This window comes from Salmo salar, chromosome 04 (assembly GCF_965601325.2).
Source record: "Salmo salar chromosome 04, fSalSal1, whole genome shotgun sequence".
Taxonomy (NCBI): Eukaryota; Metazoa; Chordata; class Actinopteri; order Salmoniformes; family Salmonidae; genus Salmo; species Salmo salar.
In genome coordinates, this window is record NC_138294.1 from 58,190,976 (window position 1) to 58,214,295 (window position 23,320).

Here is a 23,320-nt window from a genome sequence, read left to right on the forward strand (position 1 = left end):
AGACAGTCACACAGACAATCACACACACAGTCACACACACAGTCACACACACAGTCACACAGACAATCACACACACAGTCACACACACAGTCACACAGACAGTCACACAGACAATCACACACACGGTCACACAGACAGTCACACAGACAGTCACACAGACAATCACACACACAGTCACACACACAGTCACACACACAGTCACACAGACAGTCACACAGACAATCACACACACGGTCACACAGACAGTCACACAGACAGTCACACACACAGTCACACAGACAGTCACACACACAGTCACACAGACAGTCACAAACCCAGTCACACAGACAGTCACTCACAAACACAAACACACACACATCTGTAGTCACTCCTCTAAGAAGCCATTAGTGTGAGCTGGCCTTGATTACTTATTTATGGGGCCGTCGAGGAGTGGAGTGAAGAACCACGGACAAAGGCTCCCCCTGACCACTGTAACATCATGAACATACAGCAGTCTATACAGCACAAATACATACACACACACACACACACACCTTTCCTGCATGGCAAATGGGCAAGGCGAGGAAAGGCCTCACCAGTCTTTTTGACTTACGGGATAGGGACGTGACTACTCCGGTCATCAAACCTGACAGTCTACAACACTAGGGTTAACACAGTATGAGCATCTCACAAACACACAAACACACACTGATGCAAACAGCCACACACGCACGCACACGCACACACCAGAGAAGAGGCAGCCAGACACAGGCCGTTTGGAAACACCTTTTATTGGTTATCTTTAGCCATGAGGGCTGCAGCCGTCACACCACTCCAAGAGAAACCAAACCAAAAAGCCTAAAATATCATCCTCGCAACTTCCGCCGTCAAATAAATACTTTTCTCTCATCGCAACCATTAAATAAATATCTGTGACGCATCGGTAATACCAGCAACGGAAAAAAATAAGTGTGAAATGTATATTTAATATATATAATATATTCATTTAGATAGATTTCTATATATATATATATGTATATATATATATATATATGTCCATATATTCTCCTTAAATGATTTTACAACATACAAGATGCCAATTGTACCAAAGCAATACTTACTAATACGACATGGGGAAGTTTAGTGGTTAACTTGTAGCCTGCATACAGCACCCGAGAGGGTTGGTTGGTTGTTATTCTGCAGAAATGCATGTATAGTACAGTACCTACCTACACACGGAGCCCTTCCCCTCAACACCTGGCCACCTGGGAGATAGAGCTCTACAGGGGAAGGACTGTAGAGGAGAGGACGTTCACCTAGGCCTTACACATTGGCCGTGAAGTGTATGGGTGTGTATTTGTTTGTGTGTGTATTTGTGTTGTGTGTGTGTGTGTGTATTTGTGAAATGAATCACGGAGCAAATAGTGAAGTTGAGGTACATCATAAAAGGTGTGGCACATGGTAAATGAGCTTCTCCTCCACAGTGCAAAACCTCTAGAAGAATTGTTAGAAGTATTGACCAGGTCTGGGACTCAAGGTAAATGTTCACTATAATAGAAAACAATCATAGCAACATCAATCATAATAAAAAGGGGAATAAAATACATACATGTATACAATAACAGTCTGTATGTACATATAAAAATATAGCAAAGTAACTTCAACAAATCGGATGAGTGTGTGTGTTCATAGGTGAATACAAGCACACACGTGCAGGCACATACAAGCACACACACACACACACACACACATGCTTGACACAGCGTGTTACTTTTCACATCCGGTTTTGGATATCAGTACATAAGACAACCACCCCCCAGACTCAGTCCCTCAGTCCGTCCGTCCCTCAGTCCGTCCGTCCCTCAGTCCCTCCATCGCTCAGTCCCTCCATCCCTCAGTCCGTCCGTCCCTCAGTCCGTCCATCCCTCAGTCCCTCCATCCCTCAGTCCCTCCATCCCTCAGTCCCTCCGTCCCTCAGTCCCTCCATCCCTCAGTCCCTCCATCCCTCAGTCCGTCCGTCCCTCAGTCCCTCCATCCCTCAGTCCCTCCATCCCTCAGTCCCTCCATCCCTCAGTCCCTCCATCCCTCAGTCCCTCCATCCCTCAGTCCCTCCATCCCTCAGTCCGTCCATCCCTCAGTCCCTCCATCCCTCAGTCCCTCCATCCCTCAGTCCATCCATCCCTCAGTCCCTCCATCCCTCAGTCCCTCCATCCCTCCTCGCCTGTTCTTCACCTCCCAATGTTGGAATGGTATGACCTCCCTCCCACAGCTTCACTCACTCCAACATCAGTCCTTCTAACGGACAGTCACCCTGTCCACAACCTCCTCCTTCCCTTCCTTTTCTTTCCTCCCTTCTCCACTTCCACAGCTCTCTCCCACACTCTACTTTCCTCCATTCACCTCCATCCCTCCCTCCTTCCCCATTAGAAGCTATCATTGCCTCCTCTCAGAGATAAACTCTCAGAGATCAACTCTCAGAGATCAACTCTCAGAGAAGGAGGACTGGAACCTATTAAGGTGTCTGCATGCTTCCCAGCCGAATAGTTCCTGCATATATCATGACAACATTTTAGGACGTTTTTGTTTGTTTTGGTCTTCGGCAAGGGTGTTTTCCGTTGTTTGGGCACACTAAACTTTTTCTCGAGACAAGCAGAAATCGGTTCCCGAAGTCTGTGCCTCTTCATCGGTGATTGGACAACAGTAAGGATTGTTTGTTGTCATTCAACGAGAGACAAATAGTTTTCATTCAAATTTTTTCGCTGGAGAAATACTGCACCTAACATCTTAGTTAGATATAAAATTGAGCAGCTAAGATCTCCTCTGCAAAAACATCAAAATTAATGACAGATTTCTTGAGTTATCTGACTATTTTCAGGAAGTGTATTCTGGCTACAGCGTCCCTAAACGGACAAACAGTACTATTGCTGCTTCTTTCTCGTTTATCAAGTGAAGGTCTTCTAATGGAGTAGAAGCTTCTACACCTGCATTGCTTGCTGTTTGGGGTTTCAGGCTGGGTTTCTGTACAGCACTTTGAGATATCAGCTGATGTAAGAAGGGCTATATAAATACATTTGATTTGATTTGATTATGCGAGCACACTTGTTCGGTGTGACCTGCTGAACTGCCAAACTGAAGCACACTGACACCTTTATTTAGTCCATACAGTTAGTAGGAATGTAACTGGGAGGGAAGGGGTGCTAAGATGTGATGCTGGAAGGTGTTAGCTAGCCCCCCTCCGCCCCCCCAATGGGGTTGGGGGGAGGACTTGCCTGAGGTTGATCAAACTGGCCAGAGGAATCTGTCAAGAAGAGGAAAGCCCTGACCATGCAAAATGCATAACGTGTTGTGGACGCAGTGGTAAAGATCTATAACGGAGGTAATATTTCTTATCTGGCTCCCTTTCCTAAGCCTTATCTGGCTTACTGTCCATCCCCTATGATATCCCTCTGTATTGGGAATTTGGGGTAGCTCCATCTCTTTGGTGCACGGTAGACAGCAACGCTATCAGGATGGAGGGAGGAATAGAGGAGAGGGGAGGAAGGAATGGGTTAGGGGAGGCTGAGGGATGGGTACAGGCAGGGGAGGTGAGGAGGGGAGAGACATGCGGTGAGGGGTCAGGGAAGTCTGGCGTCAGCCTGCCGTGGAGAGGAAACCTGACCAGACTCTGGGTCCTCTGAAGCAGCGGGGCTAAAAATAAAACAGGAGGCTTCTGCTGACAGCAAACATACACAGGCCCGACACACACTAACACAGGATGGGACGTGACACCCACACACACATACTCACATATACACTACATGACCAAAAGTATGTGACCACCTGCTCGTTGAACATTTCATTCCAAAATCATGGGCATTAATGTGGAGTTGGTCCTCCATTTGCTGCTATAACTGCCTCCGCTCTTCTAGAAAGGTTTTCCAATAGATATTGGAACATTGCTGAGGGGACTTGCTTCCATTCAGCCACAAGAGCATTAGTGAGGTCGGGCACTGATGTTGGGTGATTAGACCTGGCTTGCAGTCGGCATTCCAATTCATCCCAAAGGTGTTCGATGGGGTTTAGGTCAGGGCTCTGTGCAGGCCAGTCAAGTTCTTCCACACCAATCTCGACAAACCATTTCTGTATGGACCTCGCTTTGTTTATGGGGGGCATTGTCATGCTGAAACAGGAAAGGGCCTTCCCCAAACTGTTGCCACAAAGTTGGACGCACAGAATTGTCTAGAATGTCATTGTATGCTGTAGCGTTAAGATTTCCCTTCACTGGAATTAAGGGGCCTAGCTCAAACCATGAAAATCAGCCCCAGACCATTATTCCTTCTCTACCAAACTTTACAGTTGGCACTATGCATTGAGACAGGTAGCGTTCTCCTGGAATGCGCCAAACCACATTCATCCGTCAGACTGACAGATGGTGAAGCGTGATTCATCATTCCAGAGAACGTGTTTCCACTGTTCCAGAGTCCAATGGCGGCAAGCTTTACACCACTCCAACCAACGCTTGGCATTGCGCATGGTGATCTTAGGCTTGTGTGCGGCTGCTCGGCCATGGAAACCCACTTCATAAGTTCCTGACGAACAGTTCTTGTGCTGACGTTGCTCCAGATGCAGTTTGGAACTCGGTAGTGAGTGTTGCAACCGAGTGTTTGTCTATGGAGATCGCATGGCTGTGTGCTCCATTTTATACACCTGTCAGCAACGGGTGTGCCTGAAATAGCCGAATCCACTAATTTGAAGGGTTGTCCACATACTTTTGTATATATATAGTGTATACTGTACATACACCGGAAAGAACACACACTTACACACAAACATTTGTGCACATACACATGCTCGTGCAACCACACACACACACACACACACACACACACACACACACACACACACACACACACACACACACACACACACACACACACACACACACACACACACACACACACACACACACACACACACACACACACACACACACTGTCTGGTCATAAGGGAGGCCCCCCAGGTTAGTCTGTTAGTTAGACAGCTGAACAACACTACAGACGATCCACCTCTATATCTCACAGTGCTTTCCATATTAAATGAGCTTAATCACTTTAGATTCTCCGGGTACATCATGGTCCCTTTTTGGTGTGTTAAACAGTAATACATGTTTGTGTTTCAGAGTTTGTGTCTTTGTTCCACCATTAGGATAGGGTCTTTGCATCAGCCTCAGACAAAATGTCTGCCATGGCCGCTCGTTGCCACATCTTGTATGTCCATTCAGTCGGTCGGCTCCAGGATGCCTCTTCAGAGAGGGAGGGGAGGGAAGGAGGCCCACTCTGTAGACTCCCTGTAGACCACCCTGTCTCTGTCTCTGTCTCTGTCATGCCTGGAATACACATCTGCTAGAGACCCCTTTTATTTAATGGCTGTGTTAGGATTTGTTCTAGTAGCTTGCTCACTGTACTCACATGTAACACATGGTCTGCTCTAGCTATCTCTCTCTCTCTACCTCACTCTCTCTCTACCTCTCTACCTATGTCTTTCTCTATCGCTCTACCTCACTGAAGAGGAAGTCCAATAAATAAATAGGTCAAGTCTAACAGAGCAAACCCCAGCCCATCACACAGCACAGTGAGGTTGGTCTGTTGAGTATCGGTCTGGTCGGCAAAGGCAGGCGCACACAGAGAATAGCCACGGTACTATGTACAGTAGACTGGCCCACACAATAAGGGGAAGGTAGAGACTGTATGCCCACACAGTAACACAGTAAGGGGAAGGTAGAGACAGTATGCCCACACAGTAAGGGGAAGGTAGAGACTGCATGCCCACACAGTAAGGGGAAGGTAGAGACAGTATGCCCACACAGTAAGGGGAAGGTAGAGACTGTATGCCCACACAGTAAGGGGAAGGTAGAGACTGTATGCCCACACAGTAACACAGTAAGGGGAAGGTAGAGACAGTATGCCCACACAGTAAGGGGAAGGCAGAGACAGTATGCCCACACAGTAAGGGGAAGGTAGAGACTGTATGCCCACACAATAAGGGGAAGGTAGAGACTGTATGCCCACACAGTAACACAGTAAGGGGAAGGCAGAGACAGTATGCCCACACAGTAAGGGGAAGGCAGAGACAGTATGCCCACACAGTAAGGGGAAGGTAGAGACTGTATGCCCACACAGTAAGGGGAAGGTAGAGACTGCATGCCCACACAGTAAGGGGAAGGTAGAGACAGTATGCCCACACAGTAAGGGGAAGGTAGAGACTGTATGCCCACACAGTAAGGGGAAGGTAGAGACAGTATGCCCACACAGTAAGGGGAAGGCAGAGACAGTATGCCCACACAGTAAGGGGAAGGTAGAGACTGTATGCCCACACAGTAAGGGGAAGGTAGAGACTGTATGCCCACACAGTAACACAGTAAGGGGAAGGTAGAGACAGTATGCCCACACAGTAAGGGGAAGGCAGAGACAGTATGCCCACACAGTAAGGGGAAGGTAGAGACTGTATGCCCACACAGTAACACAGTAAGGGGAAGGTAGAGACAGTATGCCCACACAGTAAGGGGAAGGTAGAGACTGCATGCCCACACAGTAACACAGTAAGGGGAAGGTAGAGACAGTATGCCCACACAGTAACACAGTAAGGGGAAGGTAGAGACAGTATGCCCACACAGTAAGGGGAAGGTAGAGACTGCATGCCCACACAGTAAGGGGAAGATAGAGACAGTATGCCCACACAGTAAGGGGAAGGTAGAGACAGTATGCCCACACAGTAAGAGGAAGGTAGAGACAGTATGCCCACACAGTAAGGGGAAGGTACAGACAGTATGCCCACACAGTAAGGGGAAGGTAGAGACAGTATGCCCACACAGTAAGGGGAAGGTAGAGACGGTATGCCCACACAGTAAGGGGAAGGTAGAGACTGTATGCCCACACAGTAAGGGGAAGGTAGAGACTGCATGCCCACACAGTAAGGGGAAGGTAGAGACAGTATGCCCACACAGTAAGAGGAAGGTAGAGACGGTATGCCCACACAGTAAGGGGAAGGTAGAGACAGTATGCCCACACAGTGAGGGGAAGGTAGAGATGGTATGCCCACACAGTAAGGGGAAGGTAGAGACAGTATGCCCACACAATAAGGGGAAGGTAGAGACAGTATGCCCACACAGTAACACAGTAAGGGGAAGGTACAGACAGTATGCCCACACAGTAAGGGGAAGGTAGAGACAGTATGCCCACACAGTAAGGGGAAGGTAGAGACAGTATGCCCACACAGTAAGGGGAAGGTAGAGACAGTATGCCCACACAGTAAGGGGAAGGTAGAGACAGTATGCCCACACAGTAAGGGGAAGGTAGAGACAGTATGCCCACACAGTAAGGGGAAGGTAGAGACAGTATGCCCACACAGTAACACAGTAAGGTTAAGTTTGGCAGTCAGTTCAGCAAAAAGCACCAGGCGGTTTCAGGTTTCGGCTCAAGTCTCCACACGTACAGTACAGTTACAGTAAAGTACAGTAAGGCTTTTGGTCATTTCTCTTCAGGCAGGAGGAAAAGAAGAAGTATGGAAAGTACGTAAGGTGAAAGGTCACGGTAGGTAGATCACGACGGGCTGGGCGGGGCGATTGCATTGTCATGGCAATGTTGTCAAAGACTGCGTTGTCCAGGCGACGACTGACTCCAGGTGCACCACTGTCATACAGGCTTCTCCAGGGACTTGCTGCGAAAGGGGGCGTGCCCAGGGTTGGGGTTGGAGGTGGAGATCTTGCGGCACACGGTGTTGGTGTTGCTGCAGCGGCAGCCAGGGCGGGTGGCTCGGTCGTGGGCCCGCTGGCACAGGGCGAGGCACAGTCTGGCAGGTGGGTAGCAGCAGAGACAGGGCAGGCACAGCGCCAGAAGGCCAATGGTACCCCAGCGAGCGCAGGCGTGGGCGGGCGTGCAAGCACAGGGCCGGTCGGCACAGTTGTCCTCGTCATCCTGAGCGGAACAGTGGTAGAACAGGCCCTTAACGCAGCACAGACAGGTGCCGTACTCAACAGCACTCTGAGCAGAGCAGAGGCAGCGCTGCCTACAGACCCAGTAGGACGGCAGGCTCCGCGGGGCGCAGCACTCCTGACACTTACACCTCCCACAGCGCTCACAGATAAACAGGTGCAAGCCCAGGTCCTCTCCCTCCTCCAGGCCTTTACCTAGAGAAGCCTCAGGCTTGAGTTCTCCTTTAGGCTGGGAGCGCACCACCGAGGCCAGGCCAGAGTGGGAGGGCGTCAGGCCCGCCAGGAGTCTCTGGTCGGAGGCAGCGCTGGTCCGGGACATGGCTGAGCTGGCCGTACTGGAGCGACTCAGATGGGTCAGGTGGGCGTGTTGCTGCTGGCTCTGGCTCCGGGGGAGAGGGGCATGGGACGGGTACCCCTGAGAGTAACCATGAAGGTAACCTTGAGGGGGGTACCCATGGGTGATGGGGTAGCGGTCGTCGTGGGCGTAAAAGAAGCCAGAATGTGAGGTGTGGTCCAGGGCCACAGGGCGCTCCACATAGTCATTGCTGGCCCGGATGGAGCGAATCTGGTCCAGGGAGAGGACAGGCACCTGCTGGAGGTCCAGCCCATCCAGGTCCATCCTGACTGGGGCAGGGCCACGACCTGGGGGAGGGTCCATCCTGGTCCTTGAAGGAGGGGCACGAGGGAGGGGGATGGGGTCGGGACTGGGGCAGGGACGGGGGAGTCGCACCTCTCACGGCACATCAGAGAGACCTGGAACAGAAGGAGAGACATACATTTTAGAACATTGTTACATTTCATCCCAGAACACGTTAAAGAAACTCACACCTCTTTACCCCTAAAAGAAACCACATCAACCAGCCCCTCACTCTTCCTTATCTTTACCACTTACAACACATCTGGAAAGCCGGAAGTCAACTTACTTTCCACTTTCTCACAACTCATTTATGCAGACGGCTTCAATATTTCACTTCCCATGTTTGGTAACCTGTACATGCAGTAGAGTGGACCTGCAGTTAGGCAGACCTGACCTGAGCAACGTGACTGAGTTATAGAAACTGGACACAAATACACCCAGTATCCACATAGGCATTATTATCAACATCATTATGAACATTGAACTGCGCTGTTGGTTAAGGGCTTGTAAGTAAGCATTTCACGGTAAAGTCTACACTTGTTGTATTTGGCACATGTGGCAAATAAAGTTTGATTTGATTTTGAAATTCTCTAGTGCTGAGAGTATAACTATTATTATCCAAGCAGGGCCAAAGAGATAAAGCGATTAGTCTGGCCTGTAATTTAGCATCTGTTCTCCTACACGGCTCACTCTCTGGCTGCGTTTAGATACGCAGCCCAATTCTGATATTTTTTTCACTAATAGGTCTTTTGACCAATCACATCAGCTCTAAAAAAAGATCTGATGTGATTGGTCAGAAGTCAAATTAGTGAAAAAAGATCAGAATTGGGCTGGCTGTGTAAACTCAGCCTCTCTGTAAACTCAGCCACACACACACACACACACACACACACACACACACACACACACACACACACACACACACACACACCCACTCACACCCACTCACAACCACTCACAACCACTCACACTCACACAGTCACACACACAGCTGCTGGCTCTGAAGAAAGGAAGGGCATTGGATCCGCCTGCCTGTCCATTCGCCTCTCCGAAGATATACAGAGGTGAATTGGGGAAAACGTTGCAGTGTGTTAGTTGCTATGAGTGTCACTAAGGTCCTAGGTTGTTGTTGTTGTAACCCAATCTGGGGTTTGGAAGGGAGAGAGAAATTGCCCCTGTTAAAAAGTTCCTTTTGTTTCAGCCTTATCCTCCACCAACAGGAACAACGTGGATTTTGGAATGTAGATGAAAAACATCAGTATCCTGGGATTAACACACACACACACTGGCTTGTTTCATCACAGCGACATAATGTAGCAGGGAACGACTCCACATTCTGTGGACAATAACGTTTTTCATATTTTATTTGAATAATACAATATGTGAGTTTTAGTAAAGATGATGTTGCACCTACAAAAATACCCTCTGAGTATCTGCTACAACTCGACAACAGATGCAGCAGAATCTTCTGTTATGTGCTTCATTCGATACCCTGATACATCTGGTTCTGATTTTTACGTCCTTTTCCTCCTCTCCTCTTGTGCACCCGTACCAAATGGCCTGAGGGGATAGTTCCCTTCATTTCTCTGTGAGAGGCCAGCAAGCCCTCGCAGAGAATGAGACAAACAAAGAGAGAGAGAGACAGACAAAGAGGGAGGGAGGGAGGGAGGGAGGGAGACAGGAGCGTAATCAGAGTAATCAGGCCAAATGGAGAAGCATTTAAAGCAGAAAGCCAGATGAGCAGATTAGATGGAGGAGAGAGACGGGAGAGGACAGATGGAGGGATGGAAGGACGGACGGACATAGCCAGGAACGAAAATCCATAGTCAGAAACAGCAATTAAGACTAGCAGAGTGAAGGGCGGTTGGATGTGGTTGGATGGAGACATGTTGGATAGGTGGGGTTGGTGGAATGGGATGAGAGGTTGGTGCACATTTTTTACCTTTTCCAATGTAAAATTATTAAATACTTTGTACTTATGTACCTTATTTAAAAAAGATATATATATTTTTGTGGCAGCCCACAGAATGTATATATTGTACCTGTACCAGCCTTCCGGGGATCTGCCGGCAGAATTTCTGGCAACGATGCTCTCGCAAAAGGTACGATACCATCCAACCTCACACACATACTGTAGACAAACACAGAGTACACATACACATGTCTTGACACACTGAGACAGACACACGTAGATAGACTAAGACAGACACACAAACGTACATCTACACACTCCCAGACACACCACCACCCCAGCCCGAAGCCATACCGTGAAGATAAGGTCGGAAGCTCAGAATGCATTTCCAAATTAGGTGGAGGAGGGAAGGGAAGTCCTTCAGAGTAATCACTTCAAATGAAGCAGCACCCATCCACTACACAGCTATCAGACCATCTAATTGTTAAGAGAAGCCGGCTGCTCGGCTCTTTCCATGACCTCATCATGTTGAGTCGTCCGGACCAGGGCAGGGTTCAGGCTATAAACGTGTGACCAAGCCCTTCACAGCTGAGCAAGAGATGGGCTCTTCTCTGGCTTGGACCACTCCCGATAAAATACAAATAAAAACATTTCAGCTGGTCTTGGTCTCCTCACAGATCTCATAAACCGGTCTAAGTCTGGATCATAAGAGGATAGAGTGCAGGCTTTTGTTCCAACCCTACTATAACTCACCTGACTCTAGGGCTAATCAGGGTCCTGAGGAGGAGCTGATTAGCATAAGGTGTATTATAGTAGGGTTGAAACGAAACCCTGCAGCCACGGGAGTATCCCCTGAGGAGGAGGATTGGCTAGCCCTGTTGTAGCTCTAGACTGACATCTGCTTTACTTCCTGTTGGATACATAACTCAATCTGCTCTGATCACACACAGTCACGTGTGGCTCAGTTGGTAGAGCATGGCACTTGCAACACCAGGTTTGTGGGTTTGATTGATGAACAAATATGAAAATGTATGCACTTTACTACTGTAAGTCGCTCTGGATAGGAGCGTCTGCAAAATAACAAACATTTAAATCACACAGACGTTTTATCTCAAGTGTCAAACTTTCTGTGTTTTACTGTTTCATTTGTTTCTGCATTGCACATTTATAACACTTTATAACAGAACAGATATGCTTTCTGAGAGCGACAGCTATGCGTGAATACTATTAACTCATTCAGTACGGCAATGTTTACATGTTGCATTTGGAGCAGCATTAGAATCCTTGGCTGTTCTTTCCCCCCACTTAAGGGGTCGGAAGCCCTGTCCTTGTGGGAGCTGTTGCCTTGGTAACCATGTTTGGGAAGTCAACTCCCACTACCCAGAATCCTTCCCTCTCCCCCTCCACTTACCCAGCGGGCTCCGCCCCACCCTAATGCCACCAGCTGAGCAGGCCGACTGCTCTGTAAAGTGAGATGTAAGAGAGAATGCAGCCAGCCATCCCTCCATGTTCATCCCCTCCTCTCATCTAACCAGTGTGGATGCCAGAGGATCGATAACTGACACTCCCAGGCTGTGGGTGGGGATGTGGATGGGGAATAGGATTGTGGCAGGAGCAGCGTATTGGGGCCAGACTCAGTGCAGTGGCCGGGGCTAGAGCAGGGGGTTAGGGCAGGGGGTTATAAGGCACATGCTGGGATAACGACGGGGCTGGGGTTAGGGCAGGGTCTGGGGTTAGGGACAGGACCGGAGCTGGGGTTAGGGAAGGGGCTGGGGTTAGGGTTAGGGCATGAGCTGGGGTTAGGGAAGGGGCTGGGGTTAGGGTTAGGGTTAGGGCAGGGGCTGGGGTTAGGGTTAGGGTTAGGGTAGGGCAGGGGCTGGGGTTAGGGCAGGGGCTGGGGTTAGGGCAGGGGCTGGGGTTAGGGTTAGGGCAGGGGCTGGGGTTAGGGTTAGGGAAAGGTCTGGTGTTAGGGTAAGGGGTGGGGTGGGGTTAGGGCAAGGGGTTAGGGTTAGGGTTAGGGCAAGGGGTTAGGGTTAGGGTTAGGGAAGGGGCTGGGGTTAGGGTTAGGGCAGGAGCTGGGGTTAGGGAAGGGGCTGGGGTTAGGGAAAGGGCTGGGGTTAGGGTAAGGTCAGGAGCTGGGGTTAGGGAAGGGGCTGGGGTTAGGGTTAGGGCAGGGGCTGGGGTTAGGGTTAGGACAGGAGCTGGGGTTAGGGAAGGGGCTGGGGTTAGGGCAGGAGCTGGGGTTAGGGTTAGGGTAAGGTCAGGAGCTGGGGTTAGGAAGGGGCTGGGGTTAGGGTTAGGGCAGGGGCTGGGGTTAGGGTTAGGGCAGGAGCTGGGGTTAGGGAAGGGGCTGGGGTTAGGGTTAGGGCAGGAGCTGGGGTTAGGGAAGGGGCTGGGGTTAGGGTAAGGTCAGGAGCTGGGGTTAGGGAAGGGGCTGGGGTTAGGGTAAGGTCAGGAGCTGGGGTTAGGGCAGGGGCTGGGGTTAGGGTTAGGGAAGGGGCTGGGGTTGGGGTTAGGGAAGGGGCTGGGGTTAGGGTTAGGGAAGGGGCTGGGGTTAGGGTTAGGGTTAGGGAAGGGGCTGGGGTTAGGGTTAGGGAAGGGGCTGGGGTTGGGGTTAGGGAAGGGGCTGGGGTTAGGGTTAGGGAAGGGGCTGGGGTTAGGGTTAGGGTTAGGGAAGGGGCTGGGGTTAGGGTTAGGGAAGGGGCTGGGGCTGGGGTTGGGGTTAGGGAAGGGGCTAGGGTTAGGGTTAGGGAAGGGGCTGGGGTTAGGGTTAGGGAAGGGGCTGGGGTTAGGGAAGGGGCTGGGGTTAGGGTTAGGGAAGGGGCTGGGGTTAGGGTTAGGGAAGGGGCTGGGGTTAGGGTTAGGGAAGGGGCTGGAGTTAGGGTTAGGGAACGGGCTGGGGTTAGGGTTAGGGAAGGGGCTGGGGTTAGGGTTAGGGAAGGGGTTAGGGTTAGGGTTAGGGCAGGAGCTGGGGTTAGGGTTAGGGTTAGGGAAGGGGCTGGGGTTAGGGTTAGGGCAGGAGCTGGGGCACATGGTATCAGTACATAGTGAGAAAGCATAGATACAGCAACATGAGGAAAGGTAGAACAGCCCAGATCTGTTTCTACAATACAGCATCTAGCCAAGACATGGCTCCTCTCCTATACTTGGCTGAGTTATTCCTGCCTGCTGTATCTGCCTGGCTCTGGGGGGTCTGCTTTATGTGTCTGCTCCTGCTTTTATCATCTGGGTCGGATGCAAACCCAGAGGGACACAACACCCACTCATTCCATGATATCAACAGCATTCACACTCCTTCCTCTCGCTCATCTGTTCATCCCTTCACCTCCTCCTTACTCTGTTGTTCTGTGTGTGCCACTAACACACCTTTCAGGGCCTCAGATGTAAAAAAAATAATAATAATAATAATTAGGAGAAGGAATTCAAGACTTGAGCGCTTTTCAGGTCTGGGCAGGAGGCACATCGATACAGGGGCTGCAGGATAGAGAGAGAGAAAGAGAGAGATAAAGAGAGCGAGAGAGAGAGAGAGAGAGAGAGAGAGAGAGAGAGAGAGAGAGAGAGAGAGAAAGAAAGAAAGAAAGAAAGAAAGAAAGAAAGAAAGAAAGAAAGAAAGAAAGAAAGAAAGAAAGAAAGAAAGAAAGAAAGAGAGAGAGAAAGAAAGAGAGAGAGAAGAGAGAGAGAGAGAGAGAGAGAGAGAGAGAGAGAGAGAGAGAGAGCGAGAGAGAGAGAGAGAGAAAGAAAAATAGACAAAAAGAGAGAAACAAAGGAGAGTAAAAAGACAGGGGGATTGAGAAAGAAGAGAGTGAAAGAATGACATGACTAGAGAGAGAGTAGTGAAGGAGAGAGCGAGGCACAGAACAGAGAGAGAGAAAGAGAGTGAGGGGGACGGTAAGCAAGAGGGCAAATGGGAATGAGAAAGAGTGAGAGTGAGAAGAAAGCAAGGGAGATACTGTATATACACCTTCTGTATAAAACTTTCCATGGGATAGACTGAGCAGGTGAATCCAGGTGAAAGGTATGGTCCCTTATTGATGTCACTTGTTAAATCCACTTCAATCAGTGTAGCGGAAGGGGAGGAGACAGTTTAAATAAGTATTTTTAAGCATATCGGTTTGTGTCAAGAACTGCAACGCTGCTGGGTCTTTCACTCTCAACAGTTTCCTGTGTGTATCAACAATGGTCCACCACCCAAAGGACATCCAGCCAACTTGACACAACTGTGGGAAGTATTGGAGTCAACATGGGCCAGCATCCAGGTGGAATGGTTTTGACACCTTGTAGAGTCCATGCCCTGATAAATTGAGGCTGTTCTGATGACTAAAGGGGTTCAACTCAATATTAGGAAGGTGTTCTTAATGTTTTGTACACTCAGTGTATTTAGAGAGAGAGAGAGCGAGGATAAGCGAGAGAGCTCAGGGCTGATGTTTACTGGGCCAGTCTGCCGTCAGAGGTAACCTGAAGACAGGGCCGTGCGCTGGGGGAGTATCAGTGGTGAGTTAGCCCTGCCTCGCAGCTCTGCCCTGGGGCTCTCTCTCTGCAGCCAGGGCCTGCTCCCCTGCTCCCCTGCCCTCCCTGGCACAGTAATCCAATCTGCGGCAGGAACAGGATGAGGACTAGAGAGAGCTGCACAGCACATATTACTCATAACAATCGCCACATAGGACCCTGCTCCTCTCAGCTCAGCTCAGTTAGAAAGGGAGGGAGAGGGACTCCAAAGCAACATCTGGAGTGCAAAACAGAAAGAGAGAGTGATGGGCTAGTGTTAATTTACCGTGTGTCTCTCACACACACACAAAGCCCCCACACACAGTGAGTCAAAATACTGGTTTGATTGCTGGATCAGTGTGGTATCATGGTGTTAATGGTGATGTGAATGGCTGAGGGTGGCAGATGACAACATAATGTTGAGCTATTTTTGCCCATCGCCAGTGACCCCTGGCCCTCCATTGGCCCTCCCCTGGCCCTCGCCTGGCCCTCCCCTGGCCCTCCTCTCTTCATACCCCGCTCTGATCTGATGTTATTGCTGATAACAGTGGAACAGTTCTCTTCTTCTCTCCTCTCCTCTCTCCCCTCCTCCTTCCTCTCCTCATCTATCCTCTCCTCTCTCCCCTCCTCCTTTCTCTCCTCTTCTCGCCTCCTCGTCTCTCCTCCTCCTCTCAGCCCACAGCTTCCTACAGGGAATATGTCATTAGATATATCCATTTTCCAATCCTCTCTCTCTTCTCACACACACACGCACACACACACACACACACACGCACGCACGCACGCACGCACGCACGCACGCACGCACGCACGCACGCACGCACGCACACACACACACACACACACACACACACACACACACACACACACACACACACACACACACACACACACACACACACACACACACACACACACAGCTTCTCCCTCTCCCTCTTTCTTTCCTCCCCTCCAGATTTGCATATTTGCAGTTGAGGCCTTCATTTGGGTTGGCACTTGATGGGTCGCAGACACGAAAACAACCCACCCACATTTGAATGGGGGCCCTGGCTATTTGTCTGTCTGTGTGTGTGTCTCTGTGTGTGTCTGTGTGTGTGTGTCTGGTTCCCCTGTGCGTGAGCTGTCAGGCAGCGGGACCCAGGGGCCACCCTCTGGCCCCTCCAGGAGTGCAGCAGGATTGAATGACAATAAACTGTATGAGATTCCGGATGTGCCGAATCCGACCCCCAGGAAGGACTGAAATAGACACTGCAGACCAGCAAGTCCGGGCAGGAGAGAGAGGGAGAGAGAGAAAGGGAGGTGAGAGGGAGGGAGGCACACAGAGAGATAGGAAGACCACGTCAGAGAGAGAAAGAGAGAAAGAGCGAGAGCGAGTGAGAGAGAAAAAGAGAGAGAGAGCGAGAGAAGAGAGAGAGAAAGAGAGAGAGAGAGAGAGAGAGAGAGAGAGAGAGAGGAGAGAGGGAGATACTAATAAAGATAAAGTAGCAGATAGTGAACGTGAAAAAAACGTGGAATGTGGGAGAGACTGGAAGTAGTTGGAGACAGTAAGAGATAAGAAAGACTGAAGGAGTTGAGGCATAGAGAGAAACCATGCGTTTGTGCGTGTGTGTGCGTTCACATGCGTGCATGTATGTGTGTGTAACCCACCATCTTGTGTAAGTAGGAGTGAGAAAGATAAGTCACCCCTCACATCACCCTCTCTGACACAGTGAGTGATTTCCCCTTTCCACTGTGGGCCAATGGTTCCAAACAGTAATACCAGTCACGCCGCGCAACATCCTCTCTCTCACACAACTTATACACACTTCTGATACTTCACTTCTCTAAAAATGACATTTTCAGCAACTTTATAAAATATGCAGAAACAAAAATCTAACTCAATTTGCAGATTCTTAAAAGCGTATTAGTTATTTAAATGGACTTAATAATTTTGTATGTATGTATTTCGCTTATATCAGCCCCTATTTCCAAACATTAAACCTTGGAACATGAAGAGATACATTTGTATATATTTTACAACCAAACTTATACATAATCGTCAAATTCAATACTTTCCACAAGAGTATTCTTTCAAACAGCCACTCCTCTGGCCTGGTGTTAGAAAAAAACCTCTCCACTCATCCCATCCCTCTATCCCTCGTTCATCCATCCGCCCCTCCCGTCGGGCACAGCGGAGATGGGTATTGACATACAGTATCCGACCTTGAGAACAATCAATGGCAACCCCACATGTCCCTATCCCACTTACACACACCACACCACACCAGTTAAACACACAACACTAAACTATCCCAGTTACAGTTTACACACCATCCCATTTACACACACCACATCAGTTAAACACACAACACTAAACTATCCCAGTTACAGTTTACACTCCATCCCATTTACACACACCACATCAGTTAAACACACAACACTAAACTATCCCAGTTACAGTTTACACTCCATCCCATTTACACACACCACATCATTTAAACTCATCACACCACTCTCCCAGGTAGACACACCACACCACACCACTCTCCCAGTTAGACACACCACACCACACCACTCTCCCAGTTAGACACACCACACCACTCTCCCAGTTAGACACACCACACCACTCTCCCAGTTAAACACACCACACTACACCACTCTCCAGGTAGACACACCACACCACACCACTCTCCCAGTTAAACACACCACACCACTCTCCCAGTTAAACACACCAAACCACACCACTCTCCCAGTTAAACACACCAAACCACACCACTCTCCCAGTTAAACACACCACACCACACCACTCTCCCAGTTAAACACACCAAACCACACCACTATCCCAACAATATAAAGCTTTAAACAGTAGGGCCAGCAAAGAACCTACAGAAATTAGGCCACTTCAACACACAATTACATCTAATATAAAGAATACATGTGAGAGTCTGGTAAAAGCTCTTTGATTACCTGCTTTTAGTGTTTTTCCTCATAAAATAGAGATGGGTGGGTTGGTACAGTATTTTGGGAGGGGGGTTGTTTTGTACCTACCTCTAAATGGGGGGAGATCCATGCTGCAGTGAAATGGGGCGTCTTGGGGTTGAGGAGGGGGAGGGGCGGCTCTCTCAGTTCCGTGGGGCCACAGCGCCTTGAGTCCCCTCCGCAGTCTTTTCAGGAGCGTCCCTGGAGTGCAACCAATCCCACGCCTCCTAGGGTCATTCCCCGCAAAGATGAAGAAGCAACAACCCAGCCCTGACGACAATCAACCAATTGCCCTAACGACAAGCAGCCGTTTGACAATGCCTTGTCAGGGGCACAGCAGGGGCAGAGAGGTCTCTGGTCCACAGTGTGGAGACCAGAGGGCAGAGTGTCGTGAGAAATATCCCAGAGAACACAAGAAAAAGTAACAGCCAGGTCCTCCGCTTCAGAATTAACAAATAATTGTACTCTTAAAAAATAAGGAAAGCTTGTGAAAAAAGTTAACAAATCAAAGTGAAGGAGTTCCAAAATCCCAGCAGTCAGGGAGATTGTAGTAGTATGGCTCTGTAGTTTTTCTCTCTCCTCTCCCTGAAAACATAAAGACTGAATGCTGGATAGTCTCTCTCACACTCTCTGTTCCTCTCCCCCTTGTTCTCTTGCTCCCTCTCTCTCTCTCTCTCTCTCTCTCTCTAGCTCTGTCTCTCACTCTAACTCTCTCGGGTCAGTCCTTCCTGTCTGTGCGTTTATCCTCTCATTCTCTGCGAGCCGAGAGTGTGTGTAAGTGAGTGCATGAGAGACACAGAGAGAGGGGGAGAGATGGAGGGAGGGAGAGAGGAAGGGAGGGGGCTGGACATGAATGGAAGAGGGAAGCAGGGGAGGGTTCTGTTCAGTGTGGAGGTTACATGTTTGCTGCAGATAGTTAATGGCTAAGTGGCATCATCAGGCTGAAACTGAATCTCTCATTTGTTCTCCCTCAGGTACTGTTCCATATGAGTCTATGAGCAGAGCCTGGCAAGAGAGAGAGAGAGAGAGAGAGAGAGAGAGAGGGAGAGAGAGACAGAGAGAAACAGAGAGAAGGGGAGAAAAAGGGAGAGTGAGCACAAGAAAGAGAGAGAAAAGAGAGGGAGAGAAAAGAAAGAGGAAGTGAGAGTGGGAGAAAAAGGGAGACAACTAGGAAGACAGAGAGGGGAGACCAAAGAGCATGCGATGAGCAAGGGGTGAGCAAGGGAGAAGAAGAGAAAGAGAGGGAAAATAAGGAGGTTGGAGGGGAATGCACTGAGTGGGGTTAAGTCATAAAAAGCCTCACGTGGCTGACCGTATCAGAGAGAGGAAGAGAAAGAGGAGAGAGAGAGAGAGAGAGAGAGAGAGAGAGAGAGAGAGAGAGAGAGAGAGAGAGAGAGATAGGGAGGGAGAGGGAGAGAGGGGAAGAGAGAGAAAGCGAGAGTGAGAGAGAGAAAGAGAGCAAGCAGGAAAGAGAGAGGTTAGTGGTGTTGGAGAGCCAAAGGAACTATCAAAACCCCTCATAAGACACACAGGTCAGACACTCCTGTCACAAAGCTGTCACTCAACCTTTATACAAGACAAGTCATTGGTTCTTTTATTTATTTTATTTATTTCACCTTTATTTAACCAGGTAGGCAAGTTGAGAACAAGTTCTCATTTACAATTGCGACCTGGCGACCTGGCGTTCTGTGCCACTGAGTCCTCTCACCCACAGACACAGCCCTGAGAGCCTCTAAAACACCTTCAAGACAAAATGATTGCTCTAAGTTGCTTTATTTTGATAACTTCAGTATTTCCGGTCTCATTCTGGAAAGCCTTGTCAGCAGCACTCTAGGTAATGATAATAACGGTCAACGTCAATATTGATCATGTATATTTTTGCAGTCAAATGTATATTTCAGACCCTTCCGTTCCGCTGGCCACCTGCCTTACTCAGCAGGTTCTCTATGGCTGACTGTTGTCTTCCATATAGACAGTATGCTTCCATTATATACATCCACACATCCCTACACAGTCATCTCCATGGTAACCATACACTGCTCAGGGTTCTAATGTCACAGGAACAAACAGCACTGCTTCCTGCTGGGGGAAATGCCTGAGAGGAGGGAAGAGAGGAGGGTGTGTGCGCGCGCGTTTGTGTGTGTGTGTGTGTGTGCGTGTGAGGGAAAGAAGGGGGAAAGAGAGGAGGAGAGAAAGGAGATAAAAGGAGGCAGGTTGGTCATCTTGCAGGAATGCCCCATGAGAAAGAGAGGGAGTTGGAAAAGTCATAGAGGGATGGAGGGTGTAAAGACACATTGATAGAAGGATTGAATGATGGAGAGTTGAGAGGAGTGTGGGATGATTCATTCTGTTCTGTGCCAGGGAAGGATTGATGGGATGGAGAGTATAGAGGAGTGGATGGAGGGATAGAGAGTATAGAGGAGTGGATGGAGGGATAGAGAGTATAGAGGAGTGGATGGAGGGATAGAGAGTATAGAGGAGTGAATGGAGGGATAGAGAGTATAGAGGAGTGGATGGAGGGATAGAGAGTATAGAGGAGTGAATGGAGGGATAGAGAGTATAGAGGAGTGGGTGGAGGGATAGAGAGTATAGAGGAGTGAATGGAGGGATAGAGAGTATAGAGGAGTGGATTGAGGGATAGAGAGTATAGAGGTGTGGATGGAGGGATAGAGAGTATAGAGGAGTGGGTGGAGAGATAGAGAGTATAGAGGAGTGGGTGGAGGGATAGAGAGTATAGAGGAGTGGATGGAGGGATAGAGAGTATAGAGGAGTGAATGGAGGGATAGAGAGTATAGAGGAGTGGATGGAGGGATAGAGAGTATAGAGGTGTGGAGGGAGGGATAGAGAGTATAGAGGAGTGGATGGAGGGATAGATGGTATAGAGGAGTGGATGGAGGGATAGAGAGTATAGAGGAGTGGATGGAGGGATAGAGAGTATAGAGGAGTGGATAGAGGGATAGAGAGTATAGAGGAGTGGATGGAGGGATAGAGAGTATAGAGGTGTGGATGGAGGGATAGAGTATAGAGGTGTGGATGGAGGGATAGAGAGATGGAGGAGTGGATGGAGGGATAGAGAGTATAGAGGTGTGGATGGAGGGATAGAGAGTATAGAGGAGTGGATGGAGGGATAGATGGTATAGAGGAGTGAATGGAGGGATAGAGAGTATAGAGGAGTGGATGGAGGGATAGAGAGATGGAGGAGTGGATGGAGGGATAGAGAGTATAGAGGAGTGGATGGAGGGATGGAGAGTATAGAGGAGTGGATGGAGGGATAGAGAGTATAGAGGAGTGGATGGATGGATAGAGAGTATAGAGGAGTGGATGGAGGGATAGAGTATAGAGGTGTGGATGGAGGGATAGAGAGTATAGAGGTGTGGATGGAGGGATAGAGAGTATAGAGGAGTGAATGGAGGGATAGAGAGTATAGAGGAGTGGATGGAGGGATAGAGAGATGGAGGAGTGGATGGAGGGATAGAGAGTATAGAGGAGTGGGTGGAGGGATAGAGAGTATAGAGGAGTGGATGGAGGGATAGAGAGATGGAGGAGTGGATGGAGGGATAGAGAGTATAGAGGAGTGGATGGAGGGATAGAGAGTATAGAGGTGTGGATGGAGGGATAGAGAGATGGAGGAGTGGATGGAGGGATAGAGAGTATAGAGGAGTGGATGGATGGATAGAGAGTATAGAGGAGTGGATGGAGGGATAGAGAGTATAGAGGAGTGGGTGGAGGGATAGAGAGATAGAGGAGTGGGTGGAGGGATAGAGAGTATAGAGGAGTGGATGGAGGGATAGAGAGTATAGAGGAGTGGATGGAGGGATAGAGAGTATAGAGGAGTTGGTGGAGGGATAGAGAGTATAGAGGAGTGAATGGAGGGATAGAGAGTATAGAGGAGTGGATGGAGGGATAGAGAGTATAGAGGAGTGGATGGAGGGATAGAGAGTATAGAGGAGTGGATGGAGGGATAGAGAGTATAGAGGAGTGGGTGGAGGGATAGAGAGTATAGAGGAGTGGATGGAGGGATAGAGAGTATAGAGGAGTGGATGGAGCGATAGAGAGTATAGAGGAGTGGATGGAGGGATAGAGAGTATAGAGGAGTGAATGGAGGGATAGAGAGTATAGAGGAGTGGATGGAGGGATAGAGAGTATAGAGGAGTGGATGGAGGGATAGAGAGTATAGAGGAGTGGATGGAGGGATAGAGAGATGGAGGAGTGGATGGAGGGATAGAGAGTATAGAGGAGTGGATGGAGGGATAGAGAGTATAGAGGAGTGGATGGAGGGATAGAGAGTATAGAGGAGTGGGTGGAGGGATAGAGAGTATAGAGGAGTGGATGGAGGGATAGAGAGTATAGAGGTGTGGATGGAGGGATAGAGAGATGGAGGAGTGGATGGAGGGATAGAGAGATGGAGGAGTGGATGGAGGGATAGAGAGTATAGAGGAGTGGATGGAGGGATAGAGAGTATAGAGGAGTGGATGGAGGGATAGAGAGATGGAGGAGTGGATGGAGGGATAGAGAGTATAGAGGAGTGGATGGAGGGATGGAGAGTATAGAGGAGTGGATGGAGGGATAGAGAGTATAGAGGAGTGGATGGAGGGATAGAGAGTATAGAGGTGTGGATGGAGGGATAGAGAGATGGAGGAGTGGATGGAGGGATAGAGAGATGGAGGAGTGGATGGAGGGATAGAGAGTATAGAGGAGTGGATGGAGGGATAGAGAGTATAGAGGAGTGGATGGAGGGATAGAGAGATGGAGGAGTGGATGGAGGGATAGAGAGTAAAGAGGAGTGGATGGAGAGATGGAGAGTATAGAGGAGTGGATGGAGGGATAGAGAGTATAGAGGAGTGGATGGAGGAATAGAGTGTATAGAGGAGTGGATGGAGGGATAGAGAGTATAGAGGTGTGGATGGAGGGATAGAGAGATGGAGGAGTGGATGGAGGGATAGAGAGATGGAGGAGTGGATGGAGGGATAGAGAGTATAGAGGAGTGGATGGAGGGATAGAGAGTATAGAGGAGTGGATGGAGGGATAGAGAGTATAGAGGTGTGGATGGAGGGATAGAGAGATGGAGGAGTGGATGGAGGGATAGAGAGATGGAGGAGTGGATGGAGGGATAGAGAGTATAGAGGAGTGGATGGAGGGATAGAGAGTATAGAGGAGTGGATGGAGGGATAGAGAGTATAGAGGAGTGGATGGAGGGATAGAGAGTATAGAGGAGTGAATGGAGGGATAGAGAGATGGAGGAGTGGATGGAGGGATAGAGAGTAAAGAGGAGTGGATGGAGGGATAGAGAGTATAGAGGAGTGAATGGAGGGATAGAGAGATGGAGGAGTGGATGGAGGGATAGAGAGTAAAGAGGAGTGGATGGAGAGATGGAGAGTAT

At 49.2% G+C, this 23,320-nt stretch overlaps 1 protein-coding gene across 1 annotated transcript; it reads right to left on the reverse strand.

The window, feature by feature from the left end:
• Positions 1–751: 751 nt before the first annotated feature.
• LOC106603590 (protein sprouty homolog 3) lies at positions 752–18,706 on the reverse strand. The gene is made up of 2 exons (XM_014197455.3): positions 18,010–18,706; positions 752–8,701 (listed from the first exon to the last, which is right to left on the reverse strand). The coding sequence occupies exon 2, from the start codon at positions 8,604–8,606 to the stop codon at positions 7,650–7,652; it is 957 nt and encodes a 318-aa protein (XP_014052930.1). The 5' UTR covers positions 8,607–8,701; positions 18,010–18,706; the 3' UTR covers positions 752–7,649.
• Between the last annotated feature and the right edge of the window lie 4,614 nt (positions 18,707–23,320).